Source organism: Typopeltis vanoorti, chromosome 1, assembly GCF_054136105.1.
Source record: "Typopeltis vanoorti isolate ZY-2024b chromosome 1, IOZ_Tvanoo_1.0, whole genome shotgun sequence".
Taxonomy (NCBI): domain Eukaryota; kingdom Metazoa; phylum Arthropoda; class Arachnida; order Uropygi; family Thelyphonidae; genus Typopeltis; species Typopeltis vanoorti.
The window spans coordinates 69207328-69225918 of record NC_143549.1 but is presented as its reverse complement, the minus strand read 5'-3'; the positions used below and the strand labels follow the sequence as shown (position 1 = coordinate 69225918).

At 35.7% G+C, this 18591-nt stretch overlaps 1 protein-coding gene across 2 annotated transcripts in view; it reads right to left on the bottom strand.

Moving 5' to 3' along the window:
* Positions 1 to 18591, bottom strand: part of LOC150110069 (copine-8-like) — a 294861-nt gene that overhangs the window by 109698 nt on the left and 166572 nt on the right. Inside the window, exon 10 of one of the 2 annotated variants that reach the window (XM_090391056.1) lies at positions 17354 to 17432. In XM_090391056.1, the coding sequence (XP_090247182.1) occupies positions 17354 to 17432 (79 nt within the window). The remainder of the gene's footprint in view (positions 1 to 17353; positions 17433 to 18591) is intronic. The other variant, XM_090391066.1, reaches the window with a different exon arrangement.

Genomic DNA, 18591 nt, shown 5'->3' with positions numbered 1-18591 from the left:
AGGCAGATCTTCCCGTTTGTCCGAAATAAGATAATCCACAAGAGCACGGAATCTGGTAGACACCTGGATGATTAAGATGTGGAAGCTTGTCCTTAGGAGAAGTGAGAAAGGTGGAGATTTTTCTAAACGGTCGAAAGGCAACAAAAATATTCAGTGGTTTTAAAACTTTTGCTATACGTTCACTGATGCCTTGTACATAAGGGATAGTAATGCGCGTTATTTCTACTTCATTCTCCTAACTCAAACAGATCCGACGGCTTACGTCTGTCCCCTTTATGGGAGATAGTACTTTACAAATCAGCCAATCTTTCCTAACTTTTTATTGTATTAATTTTTTTTTTTTTTTTTTTTTTTAAGGAAAGTTATTGACCTTTTTAGTTATCGTACACCAGCTACTTAGGTGGCGCTTTTTGGAATTGTCAGTTAGTGTTTAATTTTGAGCTTAATGTAATGAGGATGCCTGTGACACACAGGTGAAAATTATACTAATAAATAATCTTTCTACGTGAGTTTTTTCCGTTATTTATTGTGTACCGATATGTCTACTCACGGTTTACCTCTTTTAAAACTTAAGGTTTGTCTTCTCTGTATATTTGGTGGAGCAATGTTAGGTATGACAGGGGTGCTTCTCAGTGTCCCACTAATGGTGTACATGGTAGAGTTTAGCTGCGTATCTATAATGTTAGTGTGTGCACTTCTTTCCCAGATGGGGGCACAGCATTCTGCTGCAGAGAATGTGAGGGCTAGTGCAGATGACCTTAGGACTTCTGGTCCTAAGGTCCCAGGTTGTTCTAGCAAGCCTTGAAATGATATTTATTGTTTTAATTTTGTTGGACAGGTAAGTGATGTGCCTTGCCACAGAAAGGGAGGTTGAGGTGTCAATTTGCCTCTGCATTGTTCAGGTGAATACTGTGGACAGTTTTTGTTGGATTTGGCTTCAGGTACCAATGCTTGAAGTACTATTCCAGGATGTTCAGGTCTGTGTTCAAGGGTGATTCCAGGTTGGCAAAGGAGGTAGATTGGTGTAGGATCGCTAGGTCATCAGCATACATATATTTGCTCAAGCTGGTATGTGGTAAGTCAGACACATACATGTTAAACAGAGCATGGTCTGCAAGACCAGAGTGGCTGTACTGGTGAAACCAGATGTAGTCCTTGTGTTCTGAAATTCTGATATTCGTTGTCCTGCCTGTTTGGCCAAAGTAGGACAGCTTACTGCTGCAAGGGACCTGGTGTATACCAGGTCCCTTGCAGCAGTAAGCAGGTAGGTCTAGGGGAAGTGGTTGGTCTTTAGTGGAGCAGATAAGGGATGCCAATTTTCTATATGGTCTGTAACAAGAGATCAAGTCATGTTTTTTTAAGATTTTGGTATTTTTTTCCGAGGTGCCTTGGATGTAGGGAATGGTGATGGATTTAGAGTAATCCTTGTTGTGAGGGGGGGGGGTTTACTGGTTTCAATATTTTTGGGATTTGGGGGGGGGGGGTAGCCATTGGCTGAGAAAGTGTTGAGGATGTGATTTAGTTCAGTGGTTAGGGCACTGTCATTTGAACAGATTAGTTTAGCCCTATTGCGTAGGGTCTTAATAACTCCATATTGTTGTGAGGGGGTGGGGATTGTTGGTGAATGTATCTGCCTGTATGGGTGGGTTTTCTATAAACTGAGAAAACCAAGGTTACAACAGGCTGGCAGGTGACTAGTGTGTCTAGGAAAGGGAGGCTATTGTTTTCCTCTTTTTTCCAGGGTGAACTTGATTTTGGGGGTGTTGGTTGTTTAAGTGTGTTAAGAAGGAGAGGAGTACATCAGAGCCATGTGGCCAAATAGCGAACACATAATCAATGTAGTGAAGCCATATGGTTGGTTTTTTGTCGGGCAGAGTTTAAGGCCTTCTCTTCAAAAGCCTCCATAAAGAAGTTGGTCAAGGGTGGGGAGAGTGGTGAACCCATGACTGTCCCCTCTATTTGTTTGTAGAATTTTCCCTGCCAAACGAAATAGCCTGAGTTCATTGTGAACCGAAATAGGGCTGAGATATCAGGAAGAAATTTAGCTTGGATTAGCTCTAAGGTTTTTCGTGAGTGGAACATTTGTGAATAAGGAGGAGACGTCAAAACTGACCATTATGTTAGTATGTTGGAGTGTAAGGTTTTCTATGCTGGCTTTGAAGTGGGCTGTTTTTTGTGTGGTGTATTGCCAGTATAGTGTGTTTGAGCGTTTTGGCCAAATGTTTAGCTAATATGTATGTAGGGGAATCAATGCCATCCATGTAATAGCACATTTTCTTTATGTATTTTTGGGAGTCCATATATATGGGGGGGGGGTATACAGTTAAACGGTTTTAATTTGTTAGTAACTTCTACAGGCCAAGATGTGACCTTCTTAAGGAGCCTATGGAGTTTTCTGATTTGTGAGTTGGTGGGATTGTATTCAATAGGCAGGTAACCAGCGTGATCTAATATCTAATAATAGCGCATAAAGCTTACCTATGTAGTCTGTTTGTTTGAGTACTACGGTGGTGTTTCCCTTATCTGCTTTGGTGATTACTATTTCTTTGTTTTTCTTCATTTCATGAAGAGCTTTATATTCACTATTGGATATGTTAGCTTTTAGTGGTCTTGCTTTGGTAAGAACACAAGCTACACCCAGTCCAATATTGTTGGCGATGTGGTTTGAAAGGTGGCAGATCCAGCGTTCAATAGAGATCATTATATCCTCGGCCGGTATTTTTCTGAGAGCAGTAGTGAAGTTGTGGCCACGTGAAAGAGCGATGAGTGCTGCAGGCTTCAATGTAACTGAAGAAAGGTTGACTACAGTGTTGGTTGGAAATTTTGGTTCGGAGGTCAAGTTCTTTTTTAATTTCTCAAATTTCTTGATATGTCGACCCCGTATTTTCTCCAATTCTTTATCTGTCACAGTGCACGAGATGCCATATAAAATTGACCAAAGCTCATGATTTAATGTTAGAAAGCTCTTCTTCAAGCGCCCAAATAGCATTGTTTGCGTAAGCTAGGAGAACACATGTGGCGGCAATTTGGCCAAACAGGCAGGACAGCGAATATCAGAATTTCAGAACACAAGGACTACATCTGTTTTCACCAGTATAGCCACTCTGGTCTTGCAGACCATACTCTGGATACACGCCACCAGAATACAGTGGAAGAAAGCCACAATAATACATCGCAGCAAGTTCAAATTTGAAAGACTTTTCATGGAATCAGCTTCAGCCCTAAGAAACATGGCAAACCTCAACAAATTTGGTTGCATAAGATTGTCCCAAATTTTGGAGACGTACATCAGGAGAACTTCAGCCCAACGGCCAAGAATGGCTACATAGCCCACTAGGGGGGGGCACCATCAAGACTTTTAGGAGAAACAACAGCTTCCTTGCTTCGTGCTCATTTACTGTGTGTAGTGCCTGCGAGCACATGTCTTTATTTTAACCCTTTCTACTCTAATGATTCCAATTGGAATCACTAACTGTCTTGGCTTTTGTAGCCCATATTATGTGGTGAATGATTCCAATTGGTATCGTACGTCGTGGTTCTATTTCTTTAATATAATAACAGGTATGTATTATACGTATAAATCTTACCAATATCAGTTTTTATGACTTAGTAGAATAATATGCATATATTGGATTATAGAGTATAAGCTCAGAAGTTGAATATTTGCTACCAGAATATAATGATTCCATATGAAATCAGTCAGTCAGAATTCCTATCCTGAAATGTATAGGAGAGAAAGAAAATTGTTTTTCACTTGGAAAAAAAAATTCAGGTCAGAAAGGGTTAAGTTCCTTTGAAGATGGCAACGCGACGTTGCTAAAATATCAGAAATATATATTAAAGTTTAATTTAATTTATATTCTAGTGTAAGTTGTAAATTCCTTAAGTTAATTAATAATCATGTATAATCAATGTATAAGCCTTTCTACAGGAAAGACGACTACATGAGCAAAGCATGATTTGAAAGCATGATTTGACCAAAAGCGCTTTACATCGATTTTTACAGAGATCAAGTTTCATGAGATTGTTACAAAAATACTGAATAAATAAATTTACATCGATTTTTACAGAGATCAAGTCTCATGAGATTGTTACAAAAATACTGAATGAATAAATTTATATGGAAGAGATAAATTTATCAAAACACCACAGTAGTTGTATACACAACTACATTCAAACACATTTTAGCTTATGGATCTGAGAGTCAGGTTAAAATTTATCAAAGACTATAGAACACAGATATCAGAGTTTTAAGAAAAAATAGGAGTAAACAGATGACATTAATGGCAGAATCACATTAAAATGAATACATCAGGAAGGATCTTTATAATGTTAGCATTCAGGAATGTGTAAGAAGAGCTAATCTCAGATATGGTCTCTTAGACTGAAAAAGGAAATGTTAACAAAAACAAATGTTTGAGACAGGTTTGCAGTAGAACTCACAGGAAGAATTATAGATGGACTGATACAGTCAGAAATACCACAAAAGATTGAAATTTGAGTATAATTTCTTAAAATACTGGAATCTTGCCAGAGTGATTAGCATAACTACTCTCCAACCAACAGGTTGTGGGTTCAAATCCCACCATGGACTTGGATGTTTGTGATTGTCTTGAAGTGGAATTTCATCGTCTAATATAAGACCTCCACACCATTTAATGAAAGATGTAAATGGCTTGAGAGCTGGGTTACAAAACATTTGACCAAAGTCTGGAGACCGGAGATATGAGAGTCCTGAGAAAGATTAGGGGTGTGAACAAATGGCATCAATGGCAATATCATATTAAAAACGAAGAAATTATATACTTGGTTTAATCCTTTATCCATGTGTAAGCAAACAAAGTTTGGGCCTGAAGTATTTTCAGGACTGGGGCAACTCGTGGTAAAGGTGGTATTGTAAAACTCAATGTAGCTTGTAAATACCAAAAGCGCTTTACATCGATTTTTACAGAGATCAAGTCTCATGAGATTGTTACAAAAATAACCTTGTATGTCTCTATATATTTTACGCTAAATATTAATGTAAATAACCCTATGGAAATTGACTGTACTTACTGGTTTAACAAAAATTTCTAGAATGTAAAAAAACAAAGGCAATGTTTTGCCACCGGAACTTTGTACAATAGCTATGTATAAGGGCACAAGAAAGTTGTTTACGATTTAAGTGTATTAAAAAAGTTGTTTGCGAGCTCTGCATATTGTAATTTAATATGTAATTTAATATGTATTTAATATGTAATTTAATATGTAATTTAATGTTCCATAAAAATTCAAATAATGAATTCAAATGATAAAATTTACCCTTTTTTTTAGTTCTTTTTGCTAGTTTTATGCTTTTTTTATAACTATATTCTTCTTGCTTAGACTGTTCATTTTTTTTTATAAATCAAAATGTCGTTGCATTCATTTCTGCCAATTTTAATAATCATGATGAAAAGAAACTTATAACTGCAATTACTATCAGACCAAAAATAAGGTTAAAAAATATATTTCTTTACCAATATTGAGAACACAACTGAAAATTTCAGTTTAATTTGTTTGGATCTGTTATTAATCATCATTATCATTAGAGTATAAATTACAACTGTAGTAAATACACAGTACTCAATTACACTGATGTAGAAATAATTCAAATTGTAACTGAAACAGGAATTTAAGTGCTAATTTAATGGAATTTAATTTCATTAGTTCCTAACAACACATTGTTAGGAACTAATGCTCTAACAAGGCATCCTTCAGAGGCTGGTTAACAAGGAAGTTAATTTGAAAAAGCTGAGATACATATAGTGTTAAAAACAGTCTTTCAGACTATTTTTAAAAATCTCTAGTGATTTCTATACAGTACAGCTGGCTTTTTTTTTAATATTTTCATTTAATCCTGTATGATGGCATATCCAGAGTATGTTCATCTTCTGACTTGCCATACAAATGATTGCAGATATAGCTTATGTTATTCAAGGTAGACATTAGATCTATCATGACTAAACAAACACACATAATAATTATTCTTACTTACTTAATGCCTCCAGGGAGTCCAAAGACTCATCAAGTGCACCTACTCTACAACTCTCTCCACCCAATTCTCCAACTACATCTACACCAATGCCATCTACCATCCACCACCACCACTAGTATTTTCACAGACAATCACAAACATCCATGCCCATGGCAGGATTCAAACCCGCAGCCTCTTGGCTGGAGAGCGGATACGCTCACCACTAAGCCAAACAGGCCAGCATCTTAGGACATCGTCAGCACTGTACTGACGATGTCCTAAGATACTTAGGATGAAATATTTACTTATTAAAACTTATTACTGTGGTTATTATGTGTGTTTGTGTAGTCATGAATTCTCCACAGGTTTCATTGTATAATAAAATTAGATCTATCAGTCTGTTCAAAGTAGGCTAAGCTGCCAACACAAGGAATAAACTCCAAGATGTGCAAAATGATGAAGATGATCCTTAAGAGAATGGTAGCTAGCTGAATGTGTGGTTTGAAAGTGGATTATATTTACAGAACTCTTTCCCATCCCTATTCGGGATGGGAACTCTTTTGCAGCAATAACTTCTGTGTTGATAGCAAGAATGATGGAAGACCATGCAGTATTTTGTCTACTTTATAAGAGTTGTAGTCATTGGCTAAAAAGTGTTGCAAAAATGCCTTGAGTTTGGTTTAAAGATGTCTTTAAACAAATAGTCCTGGCTCTGTGTGTGCAGTACCGTTGACAGGGTGTAGCATAGAGGCAGCTGCCTCATGGCGTGACTTAATAAGGGTGCTCAATCAGCCATATTGAGGTAGGCGCCGTCATGATAGCAAGTGCTGAAAGAAGTTTTTCTGAGCTTAAACTGATTAAAAATTATTTGTGAACAGCAATGACCCAAGAAAGATTGGTTAATCTACCAACTATATCGATAGAGACAGACATATCCGAATTTAAATTTAGAAGAGCTTATAAACAGTTTTATTGTGCAATATCCCCGTAGAGCAAACATTTAATTAATATTATTATGTAATCATTTTGCATTAATGTTTCTCTTGTAATAAAAACAAAATAGCAATTGGAGATTTTCTTATATTTTTGTCTTGTAATTCATCAGGGACAATATTTAATTGTTTGCCTCAGTGCACGATCTAATCTGCTGACGGCCATGTGTGTATGTGCGTGTATAAATACAGTATATATAATATGATAAAAGGGGTGCTTAAAAGTCAAATTGTATAATTGGGAGAAGAACACCACATTGCATTTTAAGGAATGCAGAGAACTGCTAGGGGCTTCTGACCTAATGTCCAATCTTCACCTTCTTGTGGTGCACCCTATTAGGCATCTACATGGATACTGAACAAATGAGGATGGGCTGGGAATTTGGGATGTAGCTGACCAAATTGTATTCTTAACGGCTTAAACCACATTGTAAAATGATGATACAACACGACAGAATATCATGCTGGCTAGAACGTTGCCGGTTCAACAAGCCCCCCCCCCCCCATTATTTTCATCAGGGAACCAGGGCGAACAGCAAAAAAGTCAGCTACTAGAACAAATCCCACAACACATCACTAATCAACATCAACTGAATTAAAGATTGGTTCTATGAACATAAGAAGCATCAATAGAAAAGAAATGGAACTAGCAGAAGAATTGGATAAGTACTACATCGACATAATATGTGTGACTGAAAAAAAAACAAAGAAGCGCGCTTGGCCGCACGAAGTAAGACTTGGTTTCGAGTCTAGTCGGCGACTAGAGGAAATTTTTCTAAGCCTTTTTTCGACCGGTTCCCGAGTTAGTCGATCTCTGGCACAGGCAAGCAGGTTTTTCCTCCCGGAAACTCTGGTTTTTCGTCCTGTAAACTCAAGAAAATTGACCGTAGAACCCACATTATTTCAGACATTAAATATATTGTGTTAGGGTTAGGGACCACGAGGTGGTGGCACATTTGAGCCATCTCTCTCTTCACTGAGTACCGCTTAATTAGTGATAGCCTTGGGCCATCTATCTCTGATTGGTACCAGTGGAGATTGAACTGCCCACTCAGTCTCCAAAAGTTAGATAGGGCTAAATGGCCTCGCCTACTCCCCGTATATGGGGAATAAAAAGGCGTTAGCTGATAGCATAGCTGATCTTTCTAAGCAACAAATACAAAATGGTATATTCAGGCAATAACAATCAGGAAAAAGAGGGAGTATCTATAGTATACAACACTAAATATGAGGATAATCTTCTTAAATGGCAGGCAATATCAAGTAGAGAGATGTGGGCAAATATCAGAATGGGGAACTGGAAAATGAGACTTATTTGTGCTTATGGTCCCACAGTAGGTTCTATCAAGTAAGAAATGGAAGGATGTTTTGAGGCATTAGAGAATGCAGCTGACTCAATGAAAAAGGAAGAGTTGGTCCTTGTTGGAGATCTATACAGCAGAGTAGGAAATGATTATTAGACATATAGAAATATTTTTGGAAAATTTGGAGAAAAGTGCAAAGCTAATAATAATATAATAATGTAAATGCCTATTGGATTTCGGTTCAGGTAGATTAGTTATTACTAACACCATTTTCCAACATAAAAATAGGGAGTGATCACTATTTAGTTTTGAGCAGGATAAAATTGAATTTCATACTGAAAATGAAAGTGTGTAAGAAAGTTTTAAAATTAATCATGGTGGAGCAGCTTTTAGAAGTGAACTGTAGACTCAAATACACAAACATCATTCAAGAAAAAAATGAAAGAGTTGGAAAACAAGAACCAAACCTTGGAAAAGTAGCAGCAAACTCTGAAGAAAATATTGATTGATTCAGCGAGGAAGGCATGTGGTGAGGTTCTCTCTAAGGAAAGAAAAATCAGAATTCCATGGTGGATCAGGAAGTTAAAGATGCAGTGAAGGAAAAGAAGAAAGTATATTGAAAGTTTCTGGCATGTAAGTTGGCTTGTGCTCTTAGAAAATACACAGAAAAATGTAAGAAAGCAAAGCACTCTGTAAAACTATCCAAGCAAAAGTAATGGGAAGAGTTTAGTAAGAACATAGAAAATAAATATCAGGAAGGTGGCAAAATATTCTGAAGGCTATTGATAAAGTTTACAAATGGAGGAAAAATTACTATAAAAGGAATCAGGCAATAAAGGTGACAACTTTGAAAGACTGCTAAATGAAACAAGAAGTGAAAGCATGATGGTAGAAAACTCCCAACAAGGATGTAGTCGGGATTACATATCCATACTTTAAGTAGAAAAAGTCACCAAAAAGTGGAAAGGCAGTTGAAGTAAATGAAATTCAGCCAGAAATGTTCAGTATGAAGGTTTTACAATGGCTGCATTGCATAATTCTGAAGGTATATTCAGAGAGTGGAATTCCAGATGATTGGAGTAGAGCTCTTAAGTATCCATCTATAAAAAGAGAAATAAAACTGAATGTGAGAATTACAGAGATATTTCCTTACCGATTGTGACTGGTAAGATTTATGAAAGTATACTTGAGAAATGGCAACGAAAAATTGTGGAATGGAGGCTGGGTGAAGAACAAGCTGAATTCAGGTCAGGTTGTCAGGATCAGATTTTCACTTTAAGACAAATAGTTGAGAAATCTTGGGAATAAAACAAGGATTTGTATTTAAATTTTGTTGATCTGGAAAAAGGCACATGACACATGACAAGGTGCCACAGGAGAAAAGCTTTTCAAAATGCTACAGTTATATGGTGTAAATAGAACATTATATCAAGTAATACTTATCTTTATTTGAGTTGTAAGTTAGCAGTTAGAACTGAAGGAGGCACAGGAAGATGGTTTGAGGTAAAATCGAGTGTAAGACAAGGGTGTACATTATCTCCACTGTTATTCATCTTTATGCAGATTGTTATATTTCTGAATAAATCCAGTACAAACCTGCAAGATTCCATGACTAAATTGAATAACTGTTGTAATAAATTTGGTGTGAAAATCAGCAATAAAAAGACAAAGACAATGAAAATAGGCAGAAATACTGAAAACATCAACTGTGTCCTGAATGGAGGCAGCTGAAAATGGACAACAAAATTAGCAAAGCTGGTATGGTAGGAAGCCAAATGAATAAATTTATATAGAATAAAAAACAAATCAGCCAAAACACTAAATGAGTTGTATACATAACAGTGTTCAAAACAATTTTTAACTTATGATCTGAGAGCTAGGTAAGCAATAAAACACTTGATCAAAGACTAGAGACCACATATATGAGAGTCCTGAGAAAGATTAGGATTCAATTAGAATTCAATTTAATATGATACTTCCATCAATGGAAGTACCACATTAAAAAGATTAGATTTCAATTATAGGTCTCTTGACCTCTCATGTATGGGATCATTTTTCATATTAATCTTTAATCATATTAAAGATTAGGATTCAATTAGAATTCAATTTAATATGATACTTCCATCAATGGAAATATATTAAAAATGAGGATATTAAGAAGGAACTTGACATTATTAACATTCAGGAATGTGTTAGTAGAGTTCATCTCAGGTGGTATGGTCACTTAAACAGAATGGGAGAGGAATGATTAAAAAAAAAAAAAACAAGTGTTCTTTGCAAGGTTGGCAGGAAAAACACCCAGAGAAAGACCAAGATGTAGATGAATTGATACAGTAAAAAGTGCCTTAAAGGACAGAAATATAAGATTTGATAATATTGAAGGAATCTTGCTAATAACACATTCATTTGCAGGAAAATTGTTGATCATAAGTTATTAGTAATGGCAAAACGTTTTCATGTAGTACTATTATAATTATCCTGTAACCCTGTACCTTTTTTTTTTTGGGGCCCCCTCCCCAAAAGGTACATATCAGGAATTTCATGATAATGATAAAATGATCCCATACATGAGAGGTCAAGAGACCTATAATCACATCGGCACCGTGTATGTGTTTGTGTATATGATGGGGGGTACAAGTGGATGGAATAAAGAAAGGAAAAGCAGATTCAGTATGTTTGTCATACAGATGATTGCAGATGTAGTTCATGTTCTTCAAGATAGATGCTAGATCTATCAATCTGTTCAAAGCAGAAATTGGTCCATCATTCCTTTTCAGGCATCGAAAAGGGATTCTGGGTAAATTGCTGTTCTTATATTAACAGGTGCAACAGAAAGTGGAGGAATGATCATTAAAGTACTTGTAGAATAAAGTGTCAAAACACTGTATCTCTCACATTAAGATTAAAGTGAATTTGTAAGAGAGGGATCATTTATGAGCTGAATTGTTCTCTTCTGGGCAGCATCAAGAATTTTGAAGCACACCAATTCCAAAACATGTGAGCAGTATTCTAAGAATGGGCAGGCTTAAGATATGGGAACAATCTTGTCCTAAAGATAATGCATATAGAAAATAAATATTAAATATAGAAAAAATAAATAAAGGTGGCAAAATATTCTGGAGACTATTAATAAAGCTTAAAAAATGAAGGAAAGAGTACAGTAAAAGTAATCAGGAGATGATAAAGGTAACATGGCAAGTGAAGATAAAGATATTCCAGATATGTGGCATAATTTCTTTGAAAAATTGCTAAATGAAACAATATCAGCATGATGGTAGCAAACACTCAAGAAGAATGCAATCAAGAATACATATCAATACTTGACATGTATTGTCTTGTAGAATTCTACAAGAATATCAATACTTGAGGTAGAAAAAGCGATCGAAATGAAATGTGGAGACAGCTGGAGTAGATGATATTCAACCAAAAATGCTAAAATATAGAGATACAAAAATCTTAGTGGCTACACTGCATAATTCAGAAGACCTGACATGAGGGTCAAATCAGAGATGATTGGAGTAGAGCTCTCTCATAGTATGCATTTATAAAATGAGAAATAACACTGAATATGAGAATTAAGTGAAATTTGAGAGCTAAATAGACAGCTAAAGTTCTTTGCAAATATAATCTCCATGCCACTTTGAAATCATACATTCAGCTAGCTACCTTTATCCATTCAATCTTAATCCTCTTGCATGTCTTGAAGGGTATAAAGTTCCTCTGTGCCTGCAGCTTAGCTTACTTTGAACAGAGTGATGGATAAAACTTATTTTAGATCAACTGTACAGACAGCAAAGACTCGCAGACCACCATTCTCATCAAATTCCTGATATGTAACCTGAAAGGGAAGGAGGAGCGGGGGGAGAAGATACTACACAGTATTACATGAGGAAGTTTACATCATTACTAAGACTGTTGCTCCAGATTTGCTAATTCTGTCAACTATTCCATATTTAATTTGCAATCTTCACTAGAAATTGTGGCAAAATAGCTAAAATGTTTACTTGTTATCAACATATCAACAATTTTCTAACAAAGACCTAATATATCAATCTTCTAATGCACTTTTTACTGTATCAATCCACGACAAATATGATTTTCTTGGCAAGTATTTTTCTTGCAATTCTAGAAGAAAAAAAAAATACTGCTTCTATTACCAATTCCTCACACATTTAGTTCAAGTGAATCACCTGAGATTAGTACTGCTTTCCTGAATGCTAACAATGCCAGTTTCCTTATCAAGATCCTCATTTTAAACATGATTATACCATCTGTTCATTCTCCTAATATCTGTCCGAACCTTCATAATCTGAGGTCTCCAGTGTTTGATCAAGTGTCTTATTTCTAACCCAGCTCTTAGATCCATAAGTTAAATTTGGTTCGAACACTGACTTATATACATAGCTAATTTAGTCTTGCAACTAAATACTCCTATTCCCACATAAATGTATTCAGTTGACTTTCTACGATTCATATCAGTTTTGTTAATTCTGTTGTCTATTTCCATAATTTGCAAGCTTTACTAAAATTTGTGCCTAAATAGCTGAAATGTTTTGTTTGTTTCACAAGTTGTCCTTTCAGAATACAATTGATGATTTCAAGGTTTTTTTTCAGTCTGTCTTCACTAGAGATTGTGCCTAAATAGCCAAAATGTTTTACTTATCTTGTTTTACTTTATTATAGCTGTTATTCAATTCAGTCAGGGAATTTCACAGACTTATTACACTCCTAAATAAATCTGGTGTACTATCTGCATAAAGTAGAGCTGAGATAAACATCTCAAATTTTGATATCAGGTTTAATGCCATTTTTCTTTATAATGTGATCAACTGCAATCCATTCTCTGGATATTTCTTCAAACATGATTAAATCCAGGAATACAAATTTATTGCACAGAAGTTGCTATAGGTCTAAAAGGCTTTTAAGAATCAGCCATGAAGCACTTTCCTAACCCCAGAAATATATCCGCAATCATCTGCCAAAGGTTTGTGAGACAGTCGATCTAATACTACATTTAGCTTGATTCGAATTAATTGAATTTTTATCCATCTTCTAGAGGATACCTTGTTAAGATATTTACTTCTTTTTCCATTGCAATCTGAATTATTTCTACATAAATCTGTTTGTGTTTACCACAGTTGTAATTTGTATTCTAATGATTACTATTAGAAACAAGCTGTAATCACAATATACTCTAAAATAAAATAGGCATGGCAACAAAGTGTTTTTAATTTCTTTCTTTCTCTCTCTTTCTTTCATTCCAACTTCCTAGTGTCGGATAAACTTTTCTTTTTTGAGCAGCGATAATATACATTTATTTATATATATATATAGATATATTCATGCTTTTTCTATACTGACTGAGAAACGAGAATTAGAATAAATAATGAAATTTATTAAAATACGCAACATGTTTCATTGGGGTGGCTGACTTCTTCAGGTGTGATAGAACATACAAAACCAATAAAAAGCACTGTAAAGGAACATTGAGTCACTATAAAACCATAAACTATAAAATCGACTATAAACTACAGTTATTTTGAACTGGAGCTACAGTCCTTGTTAAAGTTCTATTGCTAGAAACCTGTGCGCGTGTGATTTCACGAGTGCGCAATATCTGGCAGCAGAGCTAAAAGAGTCGGGCAAATTATAGCTGAGGTTACTGTTTAAATGAAGAGGGGTCCATGACAATCTCTTTAGACTCGATTATGTGGCGTTCTACCTCGTTGTGGCATATGTGGAGGTTTGAAGTTGTTGTCCAGCGGCCTTCATTATTTGAGTTAACCGAAAACATGCCATGGCTTGAGAGGGTACTAGCTCTAGTTCTTTTGTAAGTGATGTCTCTTTGGTGTTCCTCGAGACGTAGGAGGATGGACTTTCCCGTTTGGCCATAGTATGGTTTCCCACAGTCACATGTGATTTTGTCACACCTGGGAATTGTAGATGGTTGGGAACTTGCTTGTAATTGCTTAAACTTGATCTTAGTTTGGGAAGAGTAGAGAAGCACGTTTTTATGTTAAACTTTCTTAAAATTCTACTCAGTTTCTTGGAGAGCGTGCTGATGTATGGCAAGGAGATATAGCCTTTGGGGTTGTCCTGTATTTCTACGTTGTTTTGCTGATGGTGGTATAGTTGTTTATTAATACTTTTTGAAGAGCAGCCATTGTTTTTTGAAGGTCGTTTTAAGATGTTGTAGCTCATTTTTTAGTTCCTCTTCATCTGACAGTACAGATCTAGCACGATGCACTAGAGTTGAGATGATACCCATCTCCTGTGCCGGATAGTAATGTGAGGATGCATGCAGGTATCTGTCTGTGTGTGTATGTTTTCTAAAGATGGAGATTTTTATGGACTCAAGTGTTTTAGTAAGTTTAACGTCCAGGAAACATAGAGATCCATTTTCTTCCATCTCCATGGTTAATTTAATTTGATGTCTGGATGGAAGTTGTTTAAGTGATTGAGAAAAGTGTGAAGATTCTCAATACCATGTTCCCAGATGAGGAAAATGTCATCCACATATCTAATTCTCAAAACAACGTAGTAACGCCAGTCAACAAAACAACATAGAAATACAGGACGACTCCAAAGGCTATATCTCCTTGCCATACATCAGCACGTTCTCCAAGAAACTGAGTAGAATTTTAAGAAAGTTTAACATAAAAACGTGCTTCTCTACTCTTCCCAAACTAAGATCAAGTTTAAGCAATCACAAGCAAGCTCATAACCGTCTACAATTCCCAGGTGTGTACAAAATCACATGTGACTGTGGGAAACCATACTATGGCCAAACGGAAAAGTCCATCCTCCTACGTCTCGAGGAACACCAAAGAGACATCGCTTACAAAAGAACTAGAGCTAGTGCCCTCTCAAGCCATGTCCTGTTTTCGGTTAACACAAATAATGAAGGCTACCAACATGAGATAAAGTGGACAACAACTTCAAACCTCCACATATGCCACGACGAGGTAGAACGCCGCATAATCGAGTCTAAAGATTGTCATGGACCCTCTTCATTTAAACAGTAACCTCAGCTATAATTTGCCCGACTCTTTTAGCTCTGCTGTCAGATATTGGCGCACTCGTGAAATCACACGCGCACAGGATTCTAGCAATAGAACTTTAACACGGACTGTAGCTCCAGTTCAAAATAACTGTAGTTTATAGTCGATTTTATAGTTTATGGTTTTATAGTGACTCAATGTTCCTTTACAGTGTTTTTTATTGGCTTTGTAGGTTCTATCACGCCTGAAGAAGTCGGCCACCCCGATGAAAAATGTTGCGTATTTTAATAAATTTCATTATTTATTCTAATTCTCAAATCTCAGTCAGTATATAAAAAGCATGAACATATCCCAATTCCGAGTCAACACTACAAGTCATATATATATATATATATATACATGAGTCTCCATAGCTCAGTCAGTATAGATGAAATCCTTTGGTCGGAAAGACCTGGGTTCAATTCCTGTTAGTGATGCAAGGACTCTTTATCTGATCTCTTTTGACTAAAGGTGAGTTAGCCAGTCTCATACAGAGGTGAGGGGGGGGGGGGGGTTTCCTCACCCGGAAACTAGGTTTTTCCATTCCCCAGAACAGGCAAACCGATCCATGAACACAGCATCTACAGACATAGGACACACCGGGAAGCATAGGGCTAACCACCTTATCCTCGATGCAGTAGTGGTTAAATGTAGAAAAATCTTCGACACCACATGGTAAAAGAGGAAGGAAGGAATAATAATAATAATAATAATATATTCATAGTGTACACAGAGGCAAAGAGTCACCTTTTAGTGGGACATGGGACACCACAGAGCTCTGCACTTGGGTCACTGTTGGTTAACTTCATATTAATGATTACTAGGATTGGTCTGGATATTAAGACACAATTATTTGCCAATAATGAAAAGTTAGGAAAGATAATAATGGACATTTCTGCTTCTCCTTTTTTCCTGCATTTGGCAACAATCAATATTGCTAAGTGGTTATATGATTTCAAGAGAGAGGCCACTAAAGAGTATTTTATTTTAATAGTCATTTTCATAAAATTGTCAATGAAGGTAGAGAGCTGGGAGTGATGGTAGATAGTTATAGTTTATGGACCACATTGCTAAGGTGATTAAAGTCATCATATCAGATAACTGCAATGGCAAATCCTTGCACTTCACAAGGCTTTGATAAAACCACATCTAGCCTACTGTGCTCAGATATGATCACCTAGGTTCTGAGGAGATGAGACAACTGAAAAAACTATAAAAACCAAGATGATAACTGGCCTATGAAATTGTGCATATGAGGATAGACTAAGAGAATGCTGTCTTCAAATATCTGAGTAATGGATGGAAGAGAGGAGATATGATAGAAACATACAAATTAATAAAGGAGATCTTGCAGTATACACATATGAGGCTTTACAGCTTATAGAAAGTGGGAGAGAGAGAGAACTCATTATATCACCCACACTAAATTCTAGACAAACATTATTAGCTAATGATAATGTTTGTTGCCTATAATTATAATGCCACTTCAGATAAGCATATGCAGGAAGTTAATACCAGGGAACCAAATAGAGCTTGGAAGAATAGCAGTAAAATATCTCAGAAGTCCAATGTGGAAACAAACAAACAGGAAATCAGAGCTTACAGGGTTCAAGTAATAGGAATGTGTAAAAAGATGCACGATCTAAGATTCTACAGAAGAGTGGTTGAATCCAATACAAACATCAACTGTAGCAATTAACAATGCAAGTGTAAATCACATGACAATTTAAAAATTTTCTTATGCAATTCTACCTCTGAAAGTATGAAACTTATAGTACATTATCACATAATTATGCTTTTTGCCACAAAAATTTCACATAAACTGTGTGGAATTTTTGTAGCACATAAAATGAGTGGGGAAGGAAGATGGAAGAAAAGAAATCAAGTCAATGACACCAGTGCAATGTGTGCTTGCTTGTATTCATGAACTTGTGTTCATTTTAGCGCACACACGCACACACACACACAGAGAGAGAGAGAGGGGGGGAAAATATAAAACCTAATACAATACACAACACCCACCTCATATTCATTGCGTGGATCTGGACCTAAAGCAAGAGTATGAAAGTTTGTCGTGAATTCTCCAATCAAGTCATGCCTACTGAAACAGGGAGAAAAAAAAATAAAAGTTAATTTTTTTTTTAATACACTAGCAAGCTTCCTTGCATTATAACATTCAAAAAAATTCTAAATATCTGTTGCTTTTAAAAGATTCTCTTAAAGTATTTTATTATTTATATTGTTATCTTTACTTATATTAAAAATTCATACTTATTTTAATCACACTCATAATGGATTTTTGATGCGTTTTGAAATTAAACATAGACCAGGTGTAAATTTCACAGTCCTAGAACCAATTTCAATTAATCTCAGATACTTTTGTCCCTGTTGTTTTTTATGCTATTCAAAAATGGGTTTGTGTTATTTAGTATAATTGACAATCATTATCCTTGGCCCACAATGCCAATTTATTAAAATCATCTTGCAGAATATCTACATCACCTTTATCTACTATTATTCTAATTTTAAAGTAGAATAAAAAAATACATATGAAAGTCTTAAAAAGAAAGAATCAAAAGTCAAACACCTTTCAGAGGTGAAATGTAAGCTTATATATATTATTATTATACGGTTATCTCCACGGAGTCTGGAGACTTGTCATGGGAAATCTAAACTAATTATTACACACAAAAAAAACTCTAGTTTTGCATCATCAGCAAACTAAATATCCTCCCCCCCCATTAAATCTTTCCCTATATCATTGATATACAAATTAAAGATAACTGGTGGAAAAAAAAAAACTTTAAAAACAAGAACAAACTTCAGAGTTACAATGGCAAAATCTGAAGAAATCAATGACTGATTCACTCAAGAGAATTGTAAAAAAAAGCAGAAATTATGTTAAAAGGTACATATATTCTCAGAGAATACAGAGAAAAATGTTCTTAAGACCACTGGAAAAGCTCAGGAATAGGAGAAATATGAAGTTCAGTAGCTACACTGCATAAATCTGAATGTCTGTTCCAAAGTCAGATTCCAGTTAACTGGAGGAGAACTCAATAGTGCTCATCTAAAAAGAAAATAAAGCAATGTGACAAATGCAGAGGAATCTGCCTATAGAGTACTCCAAGTAGGATTTGTCAAGCACATATTTGAAAAGAAAAGCTAAGAAAAATTGGAGTAAAATGACTCAGATCCAGGCCAAATAGGGATCTACTAGATTGTGAGGACTAGATTTGTATTTGAACACAATCATGAAA